The sequence below is a fragment of the Spermophilus citellus genome, assembly GCF_964194105.1.
Source record: "Spermophilus citellus genome assembly, chromosome: 11".
In the NCBI taxonomy this organism is placed as follows: domain Eukaryota; kingdom Metazoa; phylum Chordata; class Mammalia; order Rodentia; family Sciuridae; genus Spermophilus; species Spermophilus citellus.
In genome coordinates, this window is record NC_138192.1 from 98,397,322 (window position 1) to 98,419,625 (window position 22,304).

The 22,304-nt window shown below is 40.2% G+C and overlaps 1 protein-coding gene across 1 annotated transcript in view; it reads right to left on the reverse strand.

Moving 5' to 3' along the window:
• Positions 1 to 22,304, reverse strand: part of ANKRD44 (ankyrin repeat domain 44) — a 300,661-nt gene that overhangs the window by 187,004 nt on the left and 91,353 nt on the right. Inside the window, exon 2 of the mRNA XM_081261737.1 lies at positions 4,638 to 4,721. Coding sequence (XP_081117863.1) covers positions 4,638 to 4,721 — 84 coding nt within the window. The remainder of the gene's footprint in view (positions 1 to 4,637; positions 4,722 to 22,304) is intronic.

The window sequence follows — 22,304 nt, forward strand, 5'->3', positions numbered from 1 at the left end:
ACTCCTCATATGGCAGAGTTCCTTTCCCATCTTGACCACTCACCATGGACAGGTGCCAATTTTTCTCTGTCCCTGTTAGTGTGTGGCATGGTAAGTCAGTCCTCTTAACATTGTGTTGTCAGAACATAATCCCAAGAATATTTTATTGAGTTCAAATATTGATTTTTCTGGGTCCCTGCATCCTGAAACTTTGAAATTCAGATGCTATTCTCTACCTCAAGTTCAATTTGGTTAGTTGGATGGAGACTTCTAGAAACTTTCTAATTTCCAGCCCATATAGTAGGTCAATTTAAATGGATTTCTCAGAGTGTACAATGGTCATCCCATGTTTCTAGGCTGTGGTACACCAGTAGCCAAAGAATCCACACAAAGAACCAGAGTGCTCCTTCTGATCCTCCTCTGTCTCCTCAAATCAATCTGTAGGCTTTTAATCCTTCAAGAATTCCCATCTCGGGGCTGAGGTTGTAGCTCAGGGGTAGAGTGCTCGCCTAGCATGTGCAAGGTCCTGGGTTCGATTCTCAGCACCACACAAAAATAAGTAAATAAAATAAAGGCATTGTGTCCAACTACACATAAAAAATAAATATTAAAAAAAAAAGAATTCCCATCTTACAACTTACACCAGAGGGACACTAAGCCAGATGCTTACTCTGTTCCACAATTAGTCCTCGAGGGGACAAATAAAATGTAGGTCACCACAAGTTGACTCAACATAAGCAATAAAGCGGGATTAAGTCATTCACTCAATGTATAACAAAGACTAGGCTGGGCAATTGAGCAAATGAGAATAAATGAGATCATGATCATGTCATCAAGCATATTCATTTCTCAGATGCAAAATACAGAAATAAATAACTGAAGGAGTGGAAAGTGATCAATGAAGTATAAAGAACTGTGGGAGTTGAGAGAAGAGGTAGATCTCTTTGGCTGGGTTGGGGAGGTAGCAGAGAAGTCAGCAGACAGAAATTGAAAATTAGGACACCTTAGCGGAAGGAGCAGTAGGTATGAAAGGGCAGGTGAAATTAGGACACAAAGAAGTAAGAAATGCACAAGAGAATAAAATGAATCTCAAAGGGTTGAGTAATTTGGTTTCGTTGAAGCATAGGTTCATGAATACCATTAGTGAGAAAGAAAGTGGAGGAAAACACAGAGGGCCAATTGAATGAAACTGATTTCTATTACCAGGATCAGCTAATCAAAGAGTGAATTACACCAAAGAACATATGCCCATCAAAACACACGGAGAGGTGGGAGGGAAAAAAGAAAGGTGAAAAATTCAGACTCTGGGATAGAAATGAACAGCGAGGAGCTGGGGTACACTCAATGGTGAAGCACATACTTAACATGCATGTGGCCCTGGGTTCCATTTCCAGCACCAAGAAGAAAGAAGAGAATAGCAACTGGGGAGTAAAGGAAGAAAAGCGAAAGGTGAGAAGCAAACACTGTCTTCCTAGGAACAGGAGGCTCTTCCACCATATATTTCCCTTCCTTGACATTCAGGTATATCAGTTCTCAGCCTCTCCTCCTCCCTCCTGGAATGCACTCCAGGCTTAGAGATCAGATCTTCAGGCATCTCCCATCTCTCTTCCCTTGCGCGACCCACTCCACCCCAACCCCGGGGAAAATGTTCAATCGGACTGATCCCCAAGGAACACTGGCAAAGAAGAGCATTGAGCCTAAGGAAGGCAGGCTTCCTTCAGCCATGCAGCTGCTCATGTATCATTTACTCCTCCTTCTTCCAACCTTTTCCTCCTGCCATACATTTAGTGGCACACAGATATACAGCAAATTTCTACTGTCCTTCAGGCCTCAGTTTACACATCACTCTGTCAGATCCTCATGATCAACCTACCCCCTCCCCTGACAAAGTGCCCTGGATTTTCACTGACAAAAATGTACCACAGATGCCGGGTGCAGTGGTGCATACCTACAATCCCAATGGCTCAGGAGGCTGAGGCAGGAGGATGGCAAGTTCAAAGCCAGCCTCAGCAAAAGCAAGATGAGAGTCTATCTCTAAATAAAATATAAAATAGGGCTGGGGAGGAGCTCAGTGGTTGATTGCCGCCAAGTTCATTCCCAGTTTAAAAAAAAAAAAAGTGCCATAGAGTGATTTCTCATTTCCTGATTTCTCGGCTGTGCTATAAACTCCATGAGAGAAAGCACTATCAGACTGCTCTGTCTCTAGCACTTAGCACGGTCTCAACTCAGTCATTGTAGAATGGATAAGACAACCCCATAGATAAGTAAGAGGCATCATTTGAATTCCCTAGGATTATGTACGACCAAATATTGGTGGGGCACAGTTACATAATTTCAGCCATGTAGTCAGGTGTGGCTATATCACAGAGCTCTGGTGAATGGAGTCTGAGCAGAAGTGAAACATGCCACTTCCAAGCTGATCCATAAAGATCTCTCCACACTTCTCCTCAGGGCACTTTTGTCCCTTCTGGCTCACTTAACTGGAGATGACCCCAACAGTGAACTTGGACTGTTACCTGGGCCCCCATGTAGAATAGTGGTCACTCCTCTAATCTGTTCCTAAGAGAACTAAACTCCCCATGTCATACACCCATCAGACATTCAGGAGTCTACATGTTAGAGCAGCTAACCTATCTAACTAACTCAGCAATACAGCTGGGTTACAATTTAAGTTAATGTCTCTTAAACCTTTATCAGCCAGCAACTGTTTGTCACTTGCCCAAGGAGAAATAAAGGCCATTCAGAAGCCAGCACAACCTTTCTTGGTGTGTGACTGAACAAAAGTTCTCTTGGCTCATGATCATCAGGAAAAGGTAGTAACCTTGTCTTAGGCTTGCCTAAGCTTGGCCCACAGCCACCAAACAGGCTGGGAGGACTCCCATGATATCAGAAGACTAGACAGTGAACTCACTTGCCTGGCCTCCTCTCAAAAGTACAGGTCACACCTCGCAGGCTCTGGATCAGTGCCCAATTGTCTTCTCCAGTAGTCTGTCCCTGGCTCTATCTGTGCTTACCTTGCAAAAAATGTCACAAAACATCCTCCCCTCCACCCCACCCCACCCCCTACAAGCTGGGGAGAAACCCCTACAAGCCTTTTCAAAAAGTCACACCAACCTGCACCACCATGAAACAATGGCTGTGGCCACAGAACAAGACCTGCCTTCTGAATAAAACATTCAGCAACCAGATAGAAATGCAACCTTCAACACCCTCTCTCTCCCTGGCAAAACTCTACTTACACTAAAGAGGCACTTGACCCTTTCTGTCATTTCCACTGAACACTAGAGACTTTAAAGAGAACTCTTCTCCCTGGTGGACTTGAGTATTTCAATAATTGAATTACATTAAGAGAATTAGTAGCATGTACCACACATAATGGCTTGTTCAACCTACCTCTAGGAAACTATTAAAAGAGTAAATTACTGACTAACACTTTTTACCTTTCTTCATCACAGGTTGGCTTGTTTGTTTGAAAACCTTCCAGATCCACTGATTCTTAATCTTTTAGGGATCTCTTAAGAATCTGATAAAATACCTGACCCTTTTCATAAAGAAATACACAAGGTGCACAAAGGCACATACCTATTATATACATTTTCAGGGGGAACACAGGATGCCTAGGCCAGTCATTCCTCCCAGGTTTGTGAACCCTGTAGGGCAGAAACCAGTAAACGTTTTCTGTGGAGCTAGAGAGAATTTTTTTTTTTTTGCAGGTTATGTATAATCTGTCACAAAAACTCAGCTCAGCTGCTGCCATGCAAAAGCAAGGCACATGCCAACAGAACCTTATTTATGGACACTGAAATTTGAATTTCATATCATTTTTATGGATCACAAAATATTACTCTTCTCTTGTCTTTTTTTTAACTATTTAAAAAAATGGAAACCTCATAGCTGGTGGCCTAAATAAATGCATCCAGATGAAGGAACACAGGTTGCCAAGCCCTGCTACGTGGGCTCATCACCTTGGAAGAGAATATTACATGTTTAGTTGTACTGATTTCTCATTGAAGTTTAGTATTTTCTTACATTATGAATGCATACAGCAAGCCACAAGAATGCAAGCCACAAGAGCATCAACGCTGTCACTAGCAGAAATTGAGGGCATTGCACAGATGATATTAGGATTAGGGTATATAACTCAAAATACTGACTATGCTCATCACTTTTGGGGGCAGGGCAGAATACTGAATATTGGGCACTCAACCACTGAACCACATCCCCAGTTCTTTGTTTATATTTTATTTAGAGACAGGGTCTCACTAAGTTGCTTAGCACCTCAATTTTCCTGAGGCTGGCTTTGAACTCACTATCCTCTTGCCTCAGTCTCCCAAGTCACTGGGATTACAGGCGTGTGCCACCATGTCCAGCTTCACTTTTTATGGTCATTATCGGGATCTGATGTATCTTATTTTAAAGTGTTGATAAAGAAGTATATGTTATATCAGAAATTTAATTTTTAATATTTTGATAACCATATCTCAGTATATTTCCTTCCTGAAATTTATATTTTATTGGGTGGGCTTATAAAACAGTATTCTAAGAAAGCATCCAGAGTTTTCACCATTTACTAAAGGGCTTCACAGTACAGAAAAGGAGAAGAGCCTTGCCTGCCCAGGTGAAGCAGGCCTAAGCAACAAAACCCCAGCATCTCTTACCAGTGCGTTCACATCTTCAGTTTTGTGTATGAGCATCCGTATCTCCTCTGGATCACCACTGAAGATTGCTTGGACGAGAGGCGGCTATAAACACAAAGGAACAGGAATTAGAACTACAATTAATACACTGTATTGCATTCAGAGGCAGACGGTGAGAAGATTTGCTCCAAGCTCATTGGACAATTATAATCAACAGACAAAAATAAATAAGGTTCAGATCTACCCTCACTTGGAAGTCTAGTTGGAGAGATATTTACATAAAGAAATAACTATAATGCAAGTTGAAAGCTGTGACAGATAGCCACTCTTAACTCTGGGCTATGAACTAAAGTGAGTGTAACATGAAAATCACCTGTAGTTGAAATTGTCTTTGATAGGCCCTAAAATTTCCTGGCAAGGAAACTACCTAACATATGATTTTGTGTGTCTAGTCCCTGTTATGGACTGAATTGTGCACCCCACCCACACACACAAATCCATATGTTGAAGCCCTAATCCCTTCAATGTAACTATATTTGGAGATAGGGCCTTTAGGAGACAATTAATGTGGTCATAAGGGTGGCGCCCTAATCCAATGAGACTGATGTCCTTATGAAAGGAGGAGAAGACACAGAGCTCCCAAGTTCTCTCTTAGCCTGCATACAGAGGAATAGGCACAGAGGACACTGCAAGAAGGAAGAGAGGCCTTGCCATCAACCAACCCTGCTAACCCTTGATCTTGGACTTTCAGCATCCAGAACTGTAAGAAAATAGATGTGTGTTATTTAAGCCACCCAGTCTATGAGCTGTTGTCCACACAGACTAAGAGTCTCTATCACTCTTCCACTTCTTGGTAGAAATGTTCCTTAGAAGCCTTAAACAATTCCATTCATAGAGGGTGTTAGTGGCCATGCTTCAGGCCACCTGAACATTTTTTTTTTTTGACAGTGTTTGGAAAACCCATTAAATCTTTCTCAAATGCTTCCCATAGCTTTAGCCAATAAGTACTATTTTAAAAATGATTTCATCTGCCATTTAAGTAGTATAGTGAGGGGTTAGAATATCAGAGGAGCCATTACTGAGCTCTTATTAAACCCATCCATACTAAAAAAGACCCCAATACATAGTAGAAGGATCCATCAAGCGTGATGGAAACCCAGCTGAAAGAGCAACTAGCTTGGTGGGGTCAGGGGTGGGTAAGGACAAAACCGAATTCAGAAAAGCTTTATGGAAGGCAATTTCATGAATGAGTTTGCACACTGGGGAGAAAGGGCATCCAGGAGTGTGAGCAGATATGCAAAGGGGTGGACAAAAAAAGAACCTGACATGTCAAAAACAGTCATCAACCTGGTGACTAGAGTGTGGGATGAAAGCAGAAAAGTGGCCTTGGGAGGTGTGGATGATAGGTTTACCCCACATGGTGAAAAATCCTTTTCAGAGCCAGCTCTACCACTTCCAACCACACACTGAGCCCAATTCCCATGGGTAATCTGGGACTGAGCCTGATTATTGCTGCCCAATTTTTCCATGGGTTTGTAATTAGGATCAAATGAGGTAATGTATGGGAAAACCTTCTGTAACCAAACAAAGAATAAATGCTTTTGTTAAGAGATGTTTAATGATGCCAATATGGAATATTTGACCATTTCTTCTCAAACTTCAAAATCCTTGGCAATCACATACACATATGCCCACATACAAGCATGTACATACATAAACTGCACATTTACCTACAACTTAGAAATATTTTAGTCCCAGTAGACAAGTAGATAATGGCAGTTTCCCAAATTTGTCTTTCCATTAAGAATCAATCAAAATACTTACTATTTGGAGATTCTGATTTAATATATCTAGGGGATGGAGGGGACTAGATTTTTAATAAGTCACCATCTAATTTTTAATAACTATTGCCAAACACTGACTTTGGGTAAAATATCATCATCTACCTTGACCTCTCCCCATGCTATCTACTTGGGAGTCTGGGTCCTCATTATTCCCATAAACTTTCTTTTCTCTTTTTTAACCCTCCTGATGCCTTTCTTACAGGTGTTGATGGTGTTTGTTGTTAGTTTGGGGGGCTAATATAAGCATTAACAGTAGCTATAGTAAGATTCCTTAAGGAAACACTAATGAAACCATGTCACACTGCAGATGAATATTTCAACATGCCAGATGTTTGTCCACAGGTTTCCCCTGTGTCATGAAAGCTACCAGAAAATGGACAGATGTATCCCTCCCACTCCCAAATGCTCTGTCAGGTCTACTATGTTTCCAAGGTATAGATATATTTTCTCCAATTGCCAACAACTAAGTTGCGAGAAAGATGATCTTGAAAAGAATACTGGTTTTCTTCTGGTTCAGTTTAGCTGGTTGCTCTGTCCCAAAATAAGGAGGTCCTTCCACATTCTTGCTGACTACCTGCTGACCCAGCCTCCAGCTGAATCTCAATTATCTGTTTCATAATTCTCTGCCATGCTCACAGTTAAATGCTCATATGTGCATTTCTGCCTTTTTGAACCTTAAGAGAAAAATTTTAAAAACCAAACACCAACAACCATAGATGACACAGAAAAGCCAGGTGTGACAGGATTTCGGCGTTAAATCAACAGTGCTCACTCTACCCTTGAGAAAATAAGATTCTAAGGTGCAAACCTACCCCCAGTCATTAATGCACCAGTCAGTCACTTTAAAGGAACACAGCAAAGTAAGCAAAGCCTATCCCTCAGGAGTGTAAGGAATGCAGACAGATATTCTGTTGCATTCACTAGGTCTTCATGCCTCTCAAGAAAGGCAAGCCTTCCAAGCTATGCCTGGAATGTCCCCAAGGAGAGGCACTCTGACACAGCTGCCAGAGAAGGTCACCAGAACAGTCCTTATGAAGGGAGAGGTTTGTGGTGGAGCTTCCCAAATATCCCTGGGCACTGCTAAAAGCGGCTCTGTATCATATTGTCTGTGCGCAAAATTCCCAACATCCATTGGGAAGAGGCTGAGCTGTGGTAGTAACTTCTCCAGCGCTGCAGGCTTATATATGCACTCAGATCCTGACAGCTGCACATGTGTACACTGTACACATACAGAGCTACGCTTAGGCATATATGCAGAGAGATATGCTGATTTCCATTCAAACACTGCCTGCTCTCCATGGCTCAAAGCCTTCTAGATGGACATCTATAGTCCAGCTGTGCTATGTGACCATAGCAACATCTGCCTTTGCAATTGTGAATACAAGCATCACACAACAGAATTCCAAACCAGAACTCCAAAATTCACACTTTGCTTAAATGAAAGCTGTATGTTTGCATGGATGTAATTCTTGAACTAAATTACTCTGACTCATGAGCAAACAGAAGTTTTTTAATATTATGAGCTTTTCTCTTGATTTTCCCCCCTATACACCTCAAATAAAACAGACCCAGAGAGCATTTTGATGTTCTTTTTTGATGAAATTTTAATTCAACTCTGCTGTTTCATTTTTCCCCAGGTAAACAGTAAATCTTAGGATAAATATTTGGAACATAATGCATCTAAATAGTGTCTCTTTAAATAATTTTAAGAAAGGGGAAATATTCCAATTGCAATATTTTTATTCATAAGTTATTGAGGGCATATACTGTACTGCCCTTTGATCTGATATCCATTATAGCTTTTATGTTAACCTTGATGAGGCTTAAAAGTAAAGCTTTACCTGCAAAAGAGCAGGGTGCTAATCCTTGGTATATAAAGATATAATAGCCCCTCCCTGAAACTTATCCACAGTTTCACTTTCGATGGGTTTCAGTTAATGGTACTCAACCACAGTCCAAAAATATTAAGTGAAGATTCTGGAAGTAAGTAATCTCATAACTTTTAAATTGTGTGCCATTGTGCATAACATCATGAAATCTTATGCCTGCCCCACCTGGGATATGAATCAACCTTTCGTCCACTGTATCCATTATGTATATACTACCTGCCCATAAATCATTTAGTGGCTGTCTTGATTTATCAAAGTGACTGTCAGAGAATCACAGTGCTCATGTTTAAGTATTTCTTACTTATTAATGGCCTCAGAGCATAACAGTGACTCAGGCAATTTCATTAAGGTATATTATTATATTTGTTTTATTATTTTTGTTAATCTCTTACTGTGCCTAATCTATAAATTAAACTTCACCATAAGTATGGATGTATAGGAAAAACTTTATATAGAGAGAATTACTATCTGTGGTGTCAGACACCCCATGGGAGTCTTGGAATGTATTCCTCACCAAGTAGAGGGCTATATTTTTTTAATGGTTTCCCACATTTCAGTTCTAGCATCTACATATGAGGATACAGAATGGAGTACAAAGTTCAATAAACACTAAATCATAACAAGGATCACCTGAAAAACAAATATTTTATTTTTTATTCTCATTCTTCAAAAATAAACTTGAAAAATATTTGCTTTCCAAAAATAAGACATTAAATCAAACGTGGCAAGGAAAATGTGAAAAGAGTTGGCAGTTATTGTAGCTTCGATTACCAGAATTTTTTAGAAGACTTAGCAGCTATTAGCTTGGGATAATTACCATATGCTGCGAATACTGATATGGTCTCTTGAGTAAATTCAGAAGGCAGAAGGATACTTCCTGAACCTAGTTTCCAATGGCACAAGTGATATTTATTGGAATGGGACTAGTTCTTGTCTTTCCATATCACCAATAACCAGCACCCTGCATCTTCCCCAGGAGTGTGGACAGTGACTTCTAGAGGTGACTGCCCACCAGGCTGATGACACCTGACCTTTCAAGGATAGAAGTGAAGAACAGAAAGGTCCTGGAATTTGACGGCCACTATACGTTTTGTAGCTAAACTCGCTAACGCCAGGAAGTGAGATCTTATCATCAGAACACCACTGTCTCTACCTGAATCCCTTTTATCTCATTCATTGCAATATTTTTTATTCTCATTCTTCAAAAATAAACTTGGAAAAATATTTACTTTCCAAAAATAAGACATTAAATCAAACATGTACTAGTGAGACATTTAACTCTCAAACTTTGAAGTAGAGTTACAATTCCACTAGGGGGAGCAAGATGGTCATTTGTTACCTGGAGTTAAATGTTCAGGTTGTGTGATTAAGCCAAGTGAGGTAGTTGAAGGATCCACTTTATTTAAAGGATAAAAGAACTCAAGCTTCCAAGAAAGTAATAAGAAACATACATACACACCATGTGTATACAAAGAACAAATGAACAATAAAACAACCCAACTTTCCTATTGATCCCTGAGTGTCCAGGGCTTTAGGAAATAAGAACAAAGCTATCTCCCCCCACCCCCAGGTACTAAAGTTATCACTTCATCATTGCAAAACATTGAATAGCAAAACAATTCAATTACTCCCTCAATTCAACTGAAAATATGTTACTAACGGCATCAGACATGTCATTCGTTTAAGAATAAAACCCACTGTGTGTTTTACAGAGTGAACTCCACTGGTTTAGATTATCCACTGCACCCTGCAATGAGGCTGTCTTTCCAACCCCCATCCCTACAAGGATTTCATAATAGACCACCAATACGATTTTTGCTAAAATCGCTGTACAATACACTACAATTTCTCTTTGTTAGAGCTGCATGTTCTTTACTAGTAATTAGTCTTTGAAAGATAAGCAATGCGTGAGGTTGTCACTGAGCATCAAGAACTACAGACTATGGTAATAAGTCCAAGAAGCATTCAGGAGATGCTCATTACAAATTCCTACTTGTCTTTTTCTGATTAGGTAATTAAAAATTCCAAATCTGAAAGAAAACACCCTGCATTCTAATCAGGACTGGATGCTGGGAATCGATCAATAGCCAAAAGGTTTTAAAAAAATGATATTCTAAACATCTGCCCATATTTGAGCATTCTAAGATGGGAGCAATGGGGGAACATGCTATTAGTTAGTAGCTAATAGCTGATGCAGCACCATGCGGCCATATGAAGCCATCAACTTACATCTACAAGCTGAAACACTTCATTAGGTAACAACTGGTTTTTGCATGAGGCAGTGCTTGCATTTTTCCAAAAGGGTAATAAAAATTTGTTCGAGTCACTAGATTTAATGGACAAAACTTGCTAACTCTATTCATGTGGGTCCTACTGTGTGATCTGCTATAACTGCCATTAGGTACTTCCTAAGTATAGATTACTTTTTACTTGGGAAGAAGTTCACTCCATCACAGAAAGATAATGATGATCATAAAGTCAAAATCTGTTTAAGTGTCATCAGAACTATATAAAATACACTAAGCCCTCATAAACTTTTTTTTAATTAAAGAGTGAGGCAGGACTGTATGTTTGAAAATGTCTCTTATAGCTAATGCTGCAGAGTAAATGTTTCTAATATTTCCAATTATTAATAAAAACAGAAAAAGCATAAATTCCAAGTGATAATATATATCCTCTAAGTAGCTACTTGTTAACTCTAAAACACGATGAAAAATGAAATGCATTTCATCAAAAAATGGAGAAAATTAATTTTTTTACCTAACCTTTTCCAAAATAAGAATTACACACAGGCACTGAAAATGAAATGGCTATTTAAGGGCCAATTTCCCATTTTGTGGAACATTCATATCCTTTGTTGCTCAGTCCTTATCTGAGATGTTCCTTGGCTATTTCTCTGCTCTATAATGTTGCTCATTAGCATCTTCACCTGGGGACAGCTAACATGAGATAAAATGAAGCCCACGTATGTCAACTTTGCTACTGGTCACTCACAGGAAGTTAGGAAAAAGGAAACCAAGAAACAATAGTATCGGTTAAATTCAAATCTGGAGGTACTATTGATTTGTACTGACCTGTGATCTCTCTTTTTACCTAAGAACAGAGATCAGTGTTATGATTTCTAACTGACCTGGGATTCAATCCTAGCCATAGTTGCCTATCTACAAAACAAAGTTAAGATAGCCATTTTATGTGTTTAAGAAGTTGCACAACATATGCCATGTCCCCATGTACGAGACCAGATAGATGTCTAGAGTGCATTCAGTGGAAACAGTGGTTACTGCTGACTTTGAAGTAACGATCTCACAAGCCTTCACAGACAAGTGTTGATGTCCATCCTACAAAGAGAATAAATAAAGGATTTTGGAAGATGTTCTTAAAAATTACAAAACAAATAAATCAGATTAGGATTATAATCCACTCAATACCATCTCTAAGGCAGAGGGGACCATCATACAAGAAGATTTTACAGGAAGGGGAACAAAAATCAAACGGACTCTTATTTGGTCTTTGTCACACTGGGCAACGTCAAAAGTCACACAGCTTCTCTGTACCCAAATGTCTAAACTGTGAAACCAAATAATAACAACTCACTGTACATCATCTCTCTCTGGCTTATCAAAATGTGCCACACATTCATGCCTAGTTGATGGGATTTGAGACTGTAATTTTACTACTTAAGGTTACAAATGGTATAAACCTGTACAGTTATACCTTTCTTCAGTGATCTCCCAATGCTCACAAAGGAAACAAATTCCTTGTTTGGAGCTTTGAAGGGGTTGAATGATTTGCCTATTAGTGGCAAAGTTGAGACCAAGAACTTAGTTTTCCTAATTTTCCCAGTTCGGTACCTCAGCTCAATGCCATCTTTATAATAATATAATATAACATAATATCAGGAATTCACTTCAGTTTCAACATGCTTCCCTAGGGAGAAACACTGAAACCTGATGGCCCACAAGCATAAAAGTTACCACACATAGGACATACAGTCTCTCTCCACACTAAACAGTAGCCATATTTTTATTTTTCTCTATATGGTTACTCTCAAGAAAATAGCTAATTTTTCAGACAGTCTTACCCAAAGTCAGGAAACAAAGGGCTATGGTCTTTCAAAGGGGGAGGGGGTGCCTTGGGTTGCGTTTGCATTATCAGAAAGATGGAGATGGTAGGCATTAAGCTAAACTTTGAAGAAAGATTGTGGTGTACATTTTTCACGTTGGGAAATAAATAGAACATGAGGTTAGAAAAGTAAATAGCTGGCTTGGGGGAACACCATGCCAGCATAAGGCATTTTAACTTAATCTCGTGGACAAACAGGAACTAGGATCTTGAGCAAGAGAAAGGAATGGAGTTTTCTGCAAACATTCAGTCAGGCCATGGGGAGCACTGAGCCTTGGAGGAGGCTGGAGTTTGAGATGCAGTTAGAAGGCAGTGGCCACAATCCAAGGAAGGGCCTTTCTGATCTTCCTTTGTCACAGGCACCCCAAGACTACTTACAGGGACAGAGTGGAAACTACGAATACTGTTTTTGGGTCTTTGATGCTGGCTCTCTTCCTAGATGCAAATTTGGCTCACTTTCCTTCACTCTTTATATATAGCCTAAAACTCCTGCCCCGGAGACACTAATGTTTCCAGGTGAAGTTGAGGTTATTTCCTCTAGTTCTGGAACACTTCCATTCCCCACCCACACACACTCACAGAACCTCTGCAGATGGAAGCTCTGTTTAGTCAGAACTGTCACTTGATCACAGAATTTAAATCATCACATTTCAAACATAGGCCATACCCATAAAGAAAAACGCAAAGCAAAACAAGGCAGACGCGCTTTGCCAAGTGCCATGTTTTCATCGGCATCTGCCGCCAACTCCTCACATCCTTTTCTCACTCCATCTCGTTTCAAATGGCTTGAGATCAACTCTAAACTTCAGCTGAGTTAATTAAATAGTGTTGGGGAGTTAATTTTTTTTAAAAAGCCAATTTAAGCAAAAGCATGACAGATCTCAGAGGTTAGTTCATACAGAATATTTAAATCAACATAACTTAAGTGGAAAAAAAAGAACAACAATATGTCCTTCTACAACTGTTTCCTGTTTTGAAAAACTGTTAAATAGGGGTTTTTTCCCCCCATCTTCATTTTGGTTACATTCTTTGTACAACTGTATCATATAGCACGTTAAATTCATGTCATTTCAAATATGAGAGATTATTTAATAATATGAATCAACAAAAAGATGATTTAATAATATGAATCAATAAAAGTATTTCTTTGTAGAGGAAAAAAAATCATATGGCCAGAAGATGATTTTCAGGGTGGCAAGTGTATTCAGTATAATTTCTTTGCCTGTTTGGATACAGAAAGTCATTTTCAGTTTTAGGATATAATACATGACTTTTTATTCTTACTTACTATGTGCATCCCTTGTCCCAAAAAGGACAACAATGCAAAGTGTTCCTTTAAAAATATACAGCAGTATACCTATAATCCCAATAATCTGGGAGGCTGAGGAAGGAGGATCACAACTTCAAGGCCAGTCTCGACAGTTTATCAAGGCCCTAAGCAGCTTAGTGAGACCCTGTCTCCAGAAAAAAAAAAGGGGGGTGGGTGGGGAGGTGGATCAGTGATTAAGCCTTCCTGGGTTCAATCTCGAGTACCAAAAATAAATAAATTAAAAATATAGCAGAAAATGGCCCATCACTGTAGCAAAATAAGTGGCAACTCCTGCTGTATTTAAGAGGCTCGGTACTACTATATGTGAGATGAATGGGCCAACTTAGTCACTAAGTCATTCAATATTCAGGAAAACTCCAAACTGAATTAGTCTAAAATTTGTTATAGCCTGGATTCTTTCAAAATACTAGCAAGTCACTTTCTACATAACCAAGACTTTGCAAAGTCATGACAATTTCCCTTAACTCCTGCTTCTCTCTGTCTCTGTGTGTGTGTGTGTGTGTGAGCGCGCGTGCGTGCGTGCATGCGTGCATGTGTGTCTTTGAATTCCATGTGCATTTTTTGGAAAGGGAGAGAGCAGTTTAACTCACCCATGTCTGCACAGGTAGGGGACTAAGGACATATGCAAACTGAGTCTCCTCCCTCACCTTGACTGTCCTGAGCACTTGCAAGTCTATGGCAGTGGGTTGACCAGGATCTGAATTGGTATCTACCTGAGATGAGTGAAGGGTCCCCTGCTGTCCACAAAACCAGGAAAATCAAAAGGAATGCAAATCTCTTTAGAGATTGTCCTCTGTGCACTCTTCCAGGAAGCATCTTTCATTTTCCCACCCCAAATCATAGCAAGGTGACAGACGCCAAAGGGAAATGATAAGACAGCAGGAAGAGAGAGGAGCCTAAGAGACTGAAAAACATTTGATAATATAAAATGGAAAATCTTACCCCAAAAGGCCAGTCATATCATATTTCCTTGCAGAGCCACCAACCAAGTTTGTATTTCCTTTATTTTTCTACATGCTGCCAACCCAACAAGAGATGAAAGATATGTTTTCTAAAAATTATTCTGGCACATTTCAGATGACCACATTCAGCTCAGTTCAACAGAGTCATTACACATAAGAAATTTACTAAGTATAAGAAATTTATCGCTGAGATGTCATAGTCAATCTTTCCCTTGATAGAGTAACCAAGATATAACAGGAAGTATACAAGTAGACACAGTTTGAACATAAAGCAAAATACCACATGAGAAGTACCTGAAAAAGGGAGAGAAATTGACTCTGGCCTCCTGAACCATGCAACCTTTGAAATGAAAATTGGAGAGAGTAAACAGGCACAGGGAACAGCTTTGTTTGAAGGGAGCATGAGAAACAGGAGGCAGGCTAAGAAGTAGACAAGGATCAGATCATAGAAGGCGTTGAATGACAAACTAATAAACTCGGACTCTCTTCTATAGGACTCAGGGATATTTTTTGAGCATAGGAGTGACTTGAGAGTTGTGCTTTAGAACCATCACTTTGGAAATGCATTGAATGATGAACTAGAGGGGAAAACTGGTGGCAAAACAAGTAAGGATACTACAGCAGCAGTCTAAGAAAATGGCTCTGGGGATGGGGTATCCTTTGAATGTGCAAGGGAGCATTCTTAGGGTGACCAACAGGCAGATCTGAAAGGTAAATGAACTATCTCCACCTTTCCAGTAGCAAGGCCTAGCCCACTTGGTATGACTGCACACAAGCAGGAAGCCTCTCGCAGAGGACCTCTGCAGGAAGCAGGTCTCTCTCAAGCAGCCTGCCCCAACCATCAGCAAAGGGAGCCCCGGAAGTCCTGCAGCATGGGCTGTCTTTACTGTTCCACTGTGCAAGCTTACTGTGTTCTGTTCAGCTCTGGCCGGAAGTTCCTGGGGCTCTGAAGTCAGTTAGCATCCTGCCTCTGTACAACCTGCTACTTCTCTCCCCACCCCACCACAGAAACCAGAGCCCTGGGGCTTTCAGTTTCGGTGCCACATTCTCAGTCTAGGTTTGGGTAAGAAGAAAAGTTTATCCTCATGTCAGAAGAAAGAAAAAACACAACTCCGTGTCCTGAGCTGGAGGAACAGCACAAAACCAGGGGACCTAACCCAAGTATAATGTTATCTCTTTTTCATACTCTTTGATTCACCAACTAAAATTTAGTCAGAGGACAAAACTCATTTTTTTTCAATCATGCAGTTTCTTTGTTTTTTTTTTCCATTTAAAAATAATTTTTATTTGTTCTTTTTAGTTATACATGACAGTAGAATGTTTTTTGACATATTAAACATACATGGAGTAGAAGAAGTTTCTCACTGTTGTGATTGTACATGGTGTGGAGTTAAACTGGCTGTGTATTCATATATGAGCATAAGAAAGTTATGTCTGATTCATTCTACTGTCTTTCCCATTCTCAGCCCCCTCCCTTCCCTCCATTACCCCGTGTCCAATCTCGTGAGCCTCCACTTCTCCCTCCCACCTAGAGTGAGCCAGCATCTTTATATCAGAGAGAACATTCAGCCTTTGGTTTGGGGGATTGGCTAATTTCTCTTAGCATGATAGTCTCCACTCCCATCCATTTACCAGCAAATGCCATAATTTCATTCTTCTTTATGGCTAAGTATTATTCAGTTAAAATACGTACCACAATCATGAAGTTTCCAAAATAGGAGGAAACAAGATGGAAAAGAGACTGTAAAATACATCAAAACCCCTATGCATTTTCCCTTTGTCTATGTTTGCTAGGTTTTAATCTTAATAGTTTTCCTTAGTAGTTATACGGCAACAGTACAAAGACAGGTAAAAGAAAAACTGAATAACTTTATCCATCATCAATGTTAACAGGACAATGTGTATCTTTTGACAACTTTCCCTATGTTCCTGTTGTATGTAAAAAATAGATAATAGATATGTGAGATTATCATAATTGTTTCACAAAAATTGGATTTTACTATTACTATTTCCTTCTCTTGAAATTTTAAGAATAATTTCTCTATTCTTTCAATTAGCAATACTACTACTAATAATATATTGAGCACATCTTCCAGATAGGCCAGTTATGGGATTAGCTCATTTCTTTTTATAATTTGGATACGTCATAACATATTCAATTACCCCCCTTTGGATAGGCACTCAGTTTATTTCTAGTTTGTTTCCCCAAAACAAGTCTCTACAAGTACCTTTCCTGGCCACACACTGCACAAAGAAATGCTACCAGAGCTGAAGGCATTTGCTGAGTATCTAAAATATGCTATTTATATGAAATATACAAAAGAAGTGTGTGACATAGTCCCTTCCTCCAAAAGTGCCAGATATAGCTGAGGAAATAACCCTATCACACACAGAACAATTACACTATGTTAGCTAGGACTGACTTGAGCTCCTCAGACCTGCTGCAAATGGATATCAAGTCTTCCTTCTGCCCAATGATGGACTGCAGAGAGAGGTCCCCTTAGCCCAAAATTCCAGAAGCCTTCTCTGCCTTAGAGAAGGGGGGACAAGAAGAGCTAAGAAGCCAGAGCAGTGTTGGGGGAAGAGGCAGGACTCGAATGTGTAGGAATGGCTTAGACCTTTGAAGAAAAATAAAGCTGTATTTTGGGATGACACATGAGCCAGGGCATTAGATATGTACATGTTCAGGAAGAGTGGCAATAAGTGGTCCCTCCTCCAAGTCACTGCAATTCCAAACCATCTTCTCCTACTCCTCTCAGCCCTATCCAGCCTTTCAAAGACATGAAAGAATCCCAAGCTTAGCCGCCACAAAGCATTACACTAACCACGACTTAGAATGCACTACTTCCAACCAGCATAAGCTTGAAAGCACCTCCAAATCTCTTCCTTCCTATCTTTCCCATGCCCCACTCACCCTGAGCACGCATGCACACACACACACACACACACACACACACACACACACACACTCCACCTTGTTGTGTGCCCTTCAAACAATAGCAGTCATTTAGGCTGTTCCTGTCCATCTGGAAAATAACATGAAAAACATGAGAGAAAGAAATATCAAAGTTTAAGTGATTGCAGTTTTACCCCAAACTGAGTTCTTCTGACAAACAAAACCTTTTTTAAAAATACTGACGCTGATAGCCACTATAGTGCTGGTTTTCCACTCCATGTTACAATCACGTGTCTGACATGACCAAATTCATTTTAAATACAAAATATACTTATTAACATGTTTTAAATTTTGTCATTTTTTGGTAAATATAACTTGAGGGCTCAGTGTATGTGCCAAGCATATATTATGCCTTTTTACTGCACATAAGTATCTCCACGAGAAAGGTCTGCAAATGAAATAAGCGTCAGTAAATTAAGGTGCTTTTTATTTCAGAGATGAGGGGGCACCACAGAGAAGTCTATGATTAGCTCTTTCTCACTGCCCCTCCCAGTCTAAGATTAGCTTTCAACATATTTTTCAAACATTAGGAAGACAAGATTCACTCCCAGAATGTTAACTTGAATGCCAAGTTTGAAGATTTCATTTTGACAATCATATTGCAGAAAATAAGGGCTTTAATAAGAAGAGTGAATTATTGAATTTAAACAAAATTTGATTTGCTGTTTTCTTCCATTATGTGTTAGGGGAAAAAACAATAGTGCCTTGACCTCTGTTGCACTAGCCCAGTCACATAAGGCTGAGGTCTGAAACACAATATTGAAAAGGGAGGGTCCTACAGTCCACTGTAGCCCCGAAACTGAGATTGGCTCCTCACTTGGTGATTCCACATCCTTCTCCTCACCCATATTCTGACATTGGCTCTAAATGCTATGAATACCACGTTAGTGTCTTTGCATGTTAAATCTAGATTTGGGGATCTGCACTACACCCTGATATCAAAACTCAGAAATTGTTACCTTGTCAGTGCACAAAATGATCATGGTTCTTTTGAGATCATGGTCCCATTGTTCTGAGTAAGGAAGACTTTTGGCTGCCCTTCCTGTGCCAAGGGACAGAACTAGGCTTGGCCAAAGGCAGTAAAACCAAGGTCTCATGAGAGAGAAGCAGCCTTCCGGGATGTGTCAAGGCCTGCTCTCTTTCAGGGCACTCTGAGGACATTTGGGGTTATGAGACTACATTCTGCCTCTCGAATCATGACCCATCAAGAATGTCGAAACAAGGCCATCAAGGGAAGTGGAAAGAAATTACCCGAAGAGCCAGGAGACCTGAGTCTGAACTAACCTTGATCACTAGGCATTATAAAACCGAGGGCAAGTCACCCAGGCAACAGGAACTTCTATTTCCTCAACAGAAAAGGTGGGTTCAACTCCCCAAGAAGAGGTAGAAGATTAGATTTTATGAGGGGGAAAAAAAATCCACCAATAGAATTAGGTGATGGTAAGTTCATTTTGCCAAAACAGCTGGACCACTGAACATGTCACTCACAGCAGGGAAAAAGCAGGACCAACCTGCTCATGGCTGGCCAGAGTGGTGGCTCAAAGTGGGTCAGCTGTGTATTGTTCTAAAAAGCCTGATTTAGTGCAGAAGAAATCTGGTTCATAGTTCTGGGCTGGAATGTATATCAGAATCACCCAGGAAAGCAGTTCCCAGCCCAGTGAGCCTAATGTAATAAGTCTGGGATGAACATTTAGCCCAAGCACTTGACAAGGCTTCCCAAGTCCCTCACGTGTACTCCACTCTGCACACATGTAGCACTGAAATTGTGCCTTGATAACAACATCTTAGAAATGGTACATTTTTTACCCCAAGTGCCACTTCTGAAAAACTGTCTTACAGAAATAATGAAATAGTCATACATTTTTTGTTTAATATTGTTCATATTAGCATTATTCATGACAGCAGAAAAGTAAAAGCAACCAATGTCAAAACTAGGAAATTATTAAATAAGTTAGAACACATAAACCCAAAAAGACACATTCAATGGTCAATATAAAAAGATAGGACATCATTAGTCAGTATAGAAGGCAAATCAAACCCACAGTGAGATATCTCTTCACACATACTATATGGCTAAAATAAAAGAAACAAACAACGGAAAAGAAATGTTGGTGACGATGTGAGGAGATTGGAAGATTATTGATTGGGATGAAAAAATGGTGCAGCTGCAGCGGAAATAAGTTTGATGGTTCCTCAGTAAGTTAAATATAGAGTTACCGTAAAACTCAGAAATTCTACTCCTAGGTATATACCCCAAAGAATTGAAAATGGGTGTTTAAACAGAAACTTATACACAAATGTTTATAGTACCTCTATTCACAGTAGCCAAAAGGTGGAAACAACCCAAATGGCATCAACTGATAAATGGACACATAAAGTGCATTACAGCTACACCATGGGGTATGATTCAGCCATGAAAGGAAATCATGTGCATTGATGGATGCTGCAACATGGATGAAACTTGAAAACATTACGCTAAGTGAAAGAAGCCAGACACAAAAGGCTACATGTTATATGATTCTATTTACATGAAATATTCAAAGTAGGCAAATCCACAGAGACATAAAGTAGATCAGTGGCTGCCCAGGGATGGGAGGAGGAGGAAAGGGAGGTGACTGCTCAGTGAATGCAGGATTTCCTTTGGGGATGAGGGAACTTGTAGAACTAGACAGTGGTAGCTGCCCAACACTGTGAATGTACTAAAGGCCACCAAAAACACATGTGTTTTTGCCATAATAATAAAAAAATCAGTATATAAAGAATAATATTTTAGCTATGAAAATTAAGAAAATTTTATGAGCTATGGAAAACATGGGAGAAAAGCATTTATGAAACTTACTTACAGTATGATCCTAGCTTCCTCATATAACAATACACACAGCACAAGCAGACTAGAAGGAAACTTATTAAAATGCAAAACAGGGTTATTAGAAGGTACATTTTCTGAGTTTTATTCTTCTTTAATTTCCCAAAATATTGTTTATGGTTAAATTATTACCAAATATAATTTTTGTAATATAAAGGGAAACAACTTTTTTTAAAAGATAGGACCATGGGACACTTCAGGAAAAGATAACAAGAACAATGAAGCATGTAAAACGGGCCACACTGTGGCTCAGGTGGTGAGGGCTAGACAGTGCTCTGGAGTGGTTAGCTGCAGCAATCTGGAGCGAGTGTTAAGCTGAGCTAAGCTGAAATTGTGGTTCCAAATCTTTTGAGTTTTCAGGAGAGGCCAGAGCCTCAGACATTTCAGTGAAATGCCCCGACTTTAAAAATGTTGGCGATTCATTCAATATTTTTCAAATACCACAGGCCAAACAAAATACATCTTTAGACCGGATATAGCCCACAGACGCCAGTTGGTAAATTCTAGTTTATAGGAACAGGAATGTTTAGCCTGGAAAAGAAAAACTTTTGAAAAAACAGAGAAGTAACTTCAAATATCAGAAAAATCATTATGGCTATGTGGTGGGAGGGGTGGTGTTGGAATCAATCAATCTAAAGAAGAGAACCCAACCTAAAGCCTGGGTATTATCAGAAAAGCAGAATTGGGTACTGTTATTAGAGCAGCTGTCCAGCTGTAAAGATGCAGTGGCCTATGGTCCCTGAGGTGTTCCAATAAAGTCTACATAACCCAGATACTTGTGTTGGGTAAGAAGTTGGACTAGGTCAAAGGCTTCCAATTATGGCTGAGTATCAAAAACTTAAAAAAAAACACACACGCAGATTCCTGGATTTCATCCCAGAACCACAGGGTGAGGTCCAGGAGTATGTGTTTTTAAAACATATCGGTCAGGCTGCCTGACAGATGGTTTAGAAACACAGCACTTAATCTCAGATGCTGTCACTACAATTTGACTGTTCTGATCCACAGTTGCACCTATCTGGCAGGTAAGGAAGGCAGGAAGAGACTGAGGAGGAACAATGTCCTGGACTTCTTCCTGCCTGGAGCAGGCCCTGTGCTTTCCCCAGGTCACCTCACTGTGTTTTCCACAATTGAGTGGGGTGGAAGTAAAGTCCTCCACCCCATTTCCCTGACAGAGAAACTAAGACTTGAGGAGTTTGAAGACGACCCAAGGTCACTGCCAATTGAGGCCTATCTGCCACGCCAGTTCACCCACATCCCATTGTGCTCTTCTCACTTATTCAACAAGCACCTCTCCAGGCACTGCATCAGGCAGAGAGGATCAGCAACCACTAAGACAGTCCCCTCCCCCCAGTAGTCTGGAGTGGAAGCAAAAAGAGTCAACAATGACATCTCAGTGGGAACTAGATGGGGTAGGGGAACTGGATGGGGTGGGGTCTCACAGGAGGGGCACCCAGTCCAAGCTTGTGTCATTAGGGAAAACTTCTGGAAGCAGCCGACATTAAGCTGAGGCCCTAAGGTGACAGGAAAAGAGGGACTTCAGGCTAAGGATGCAACATCTACACAGACCCAGAGGTCAGAGCGATCCTAGCACATTTGGAGAAATGCAAGCAGTTCAGGGTGGCTGGAGCACAGGACGTCAGGAGAGAAATGGCAAGATCAGAGGCTGGCCAGGAAGGCTGACCACAGCCCAGGATCTTTTGTGCCATACTAAGACTT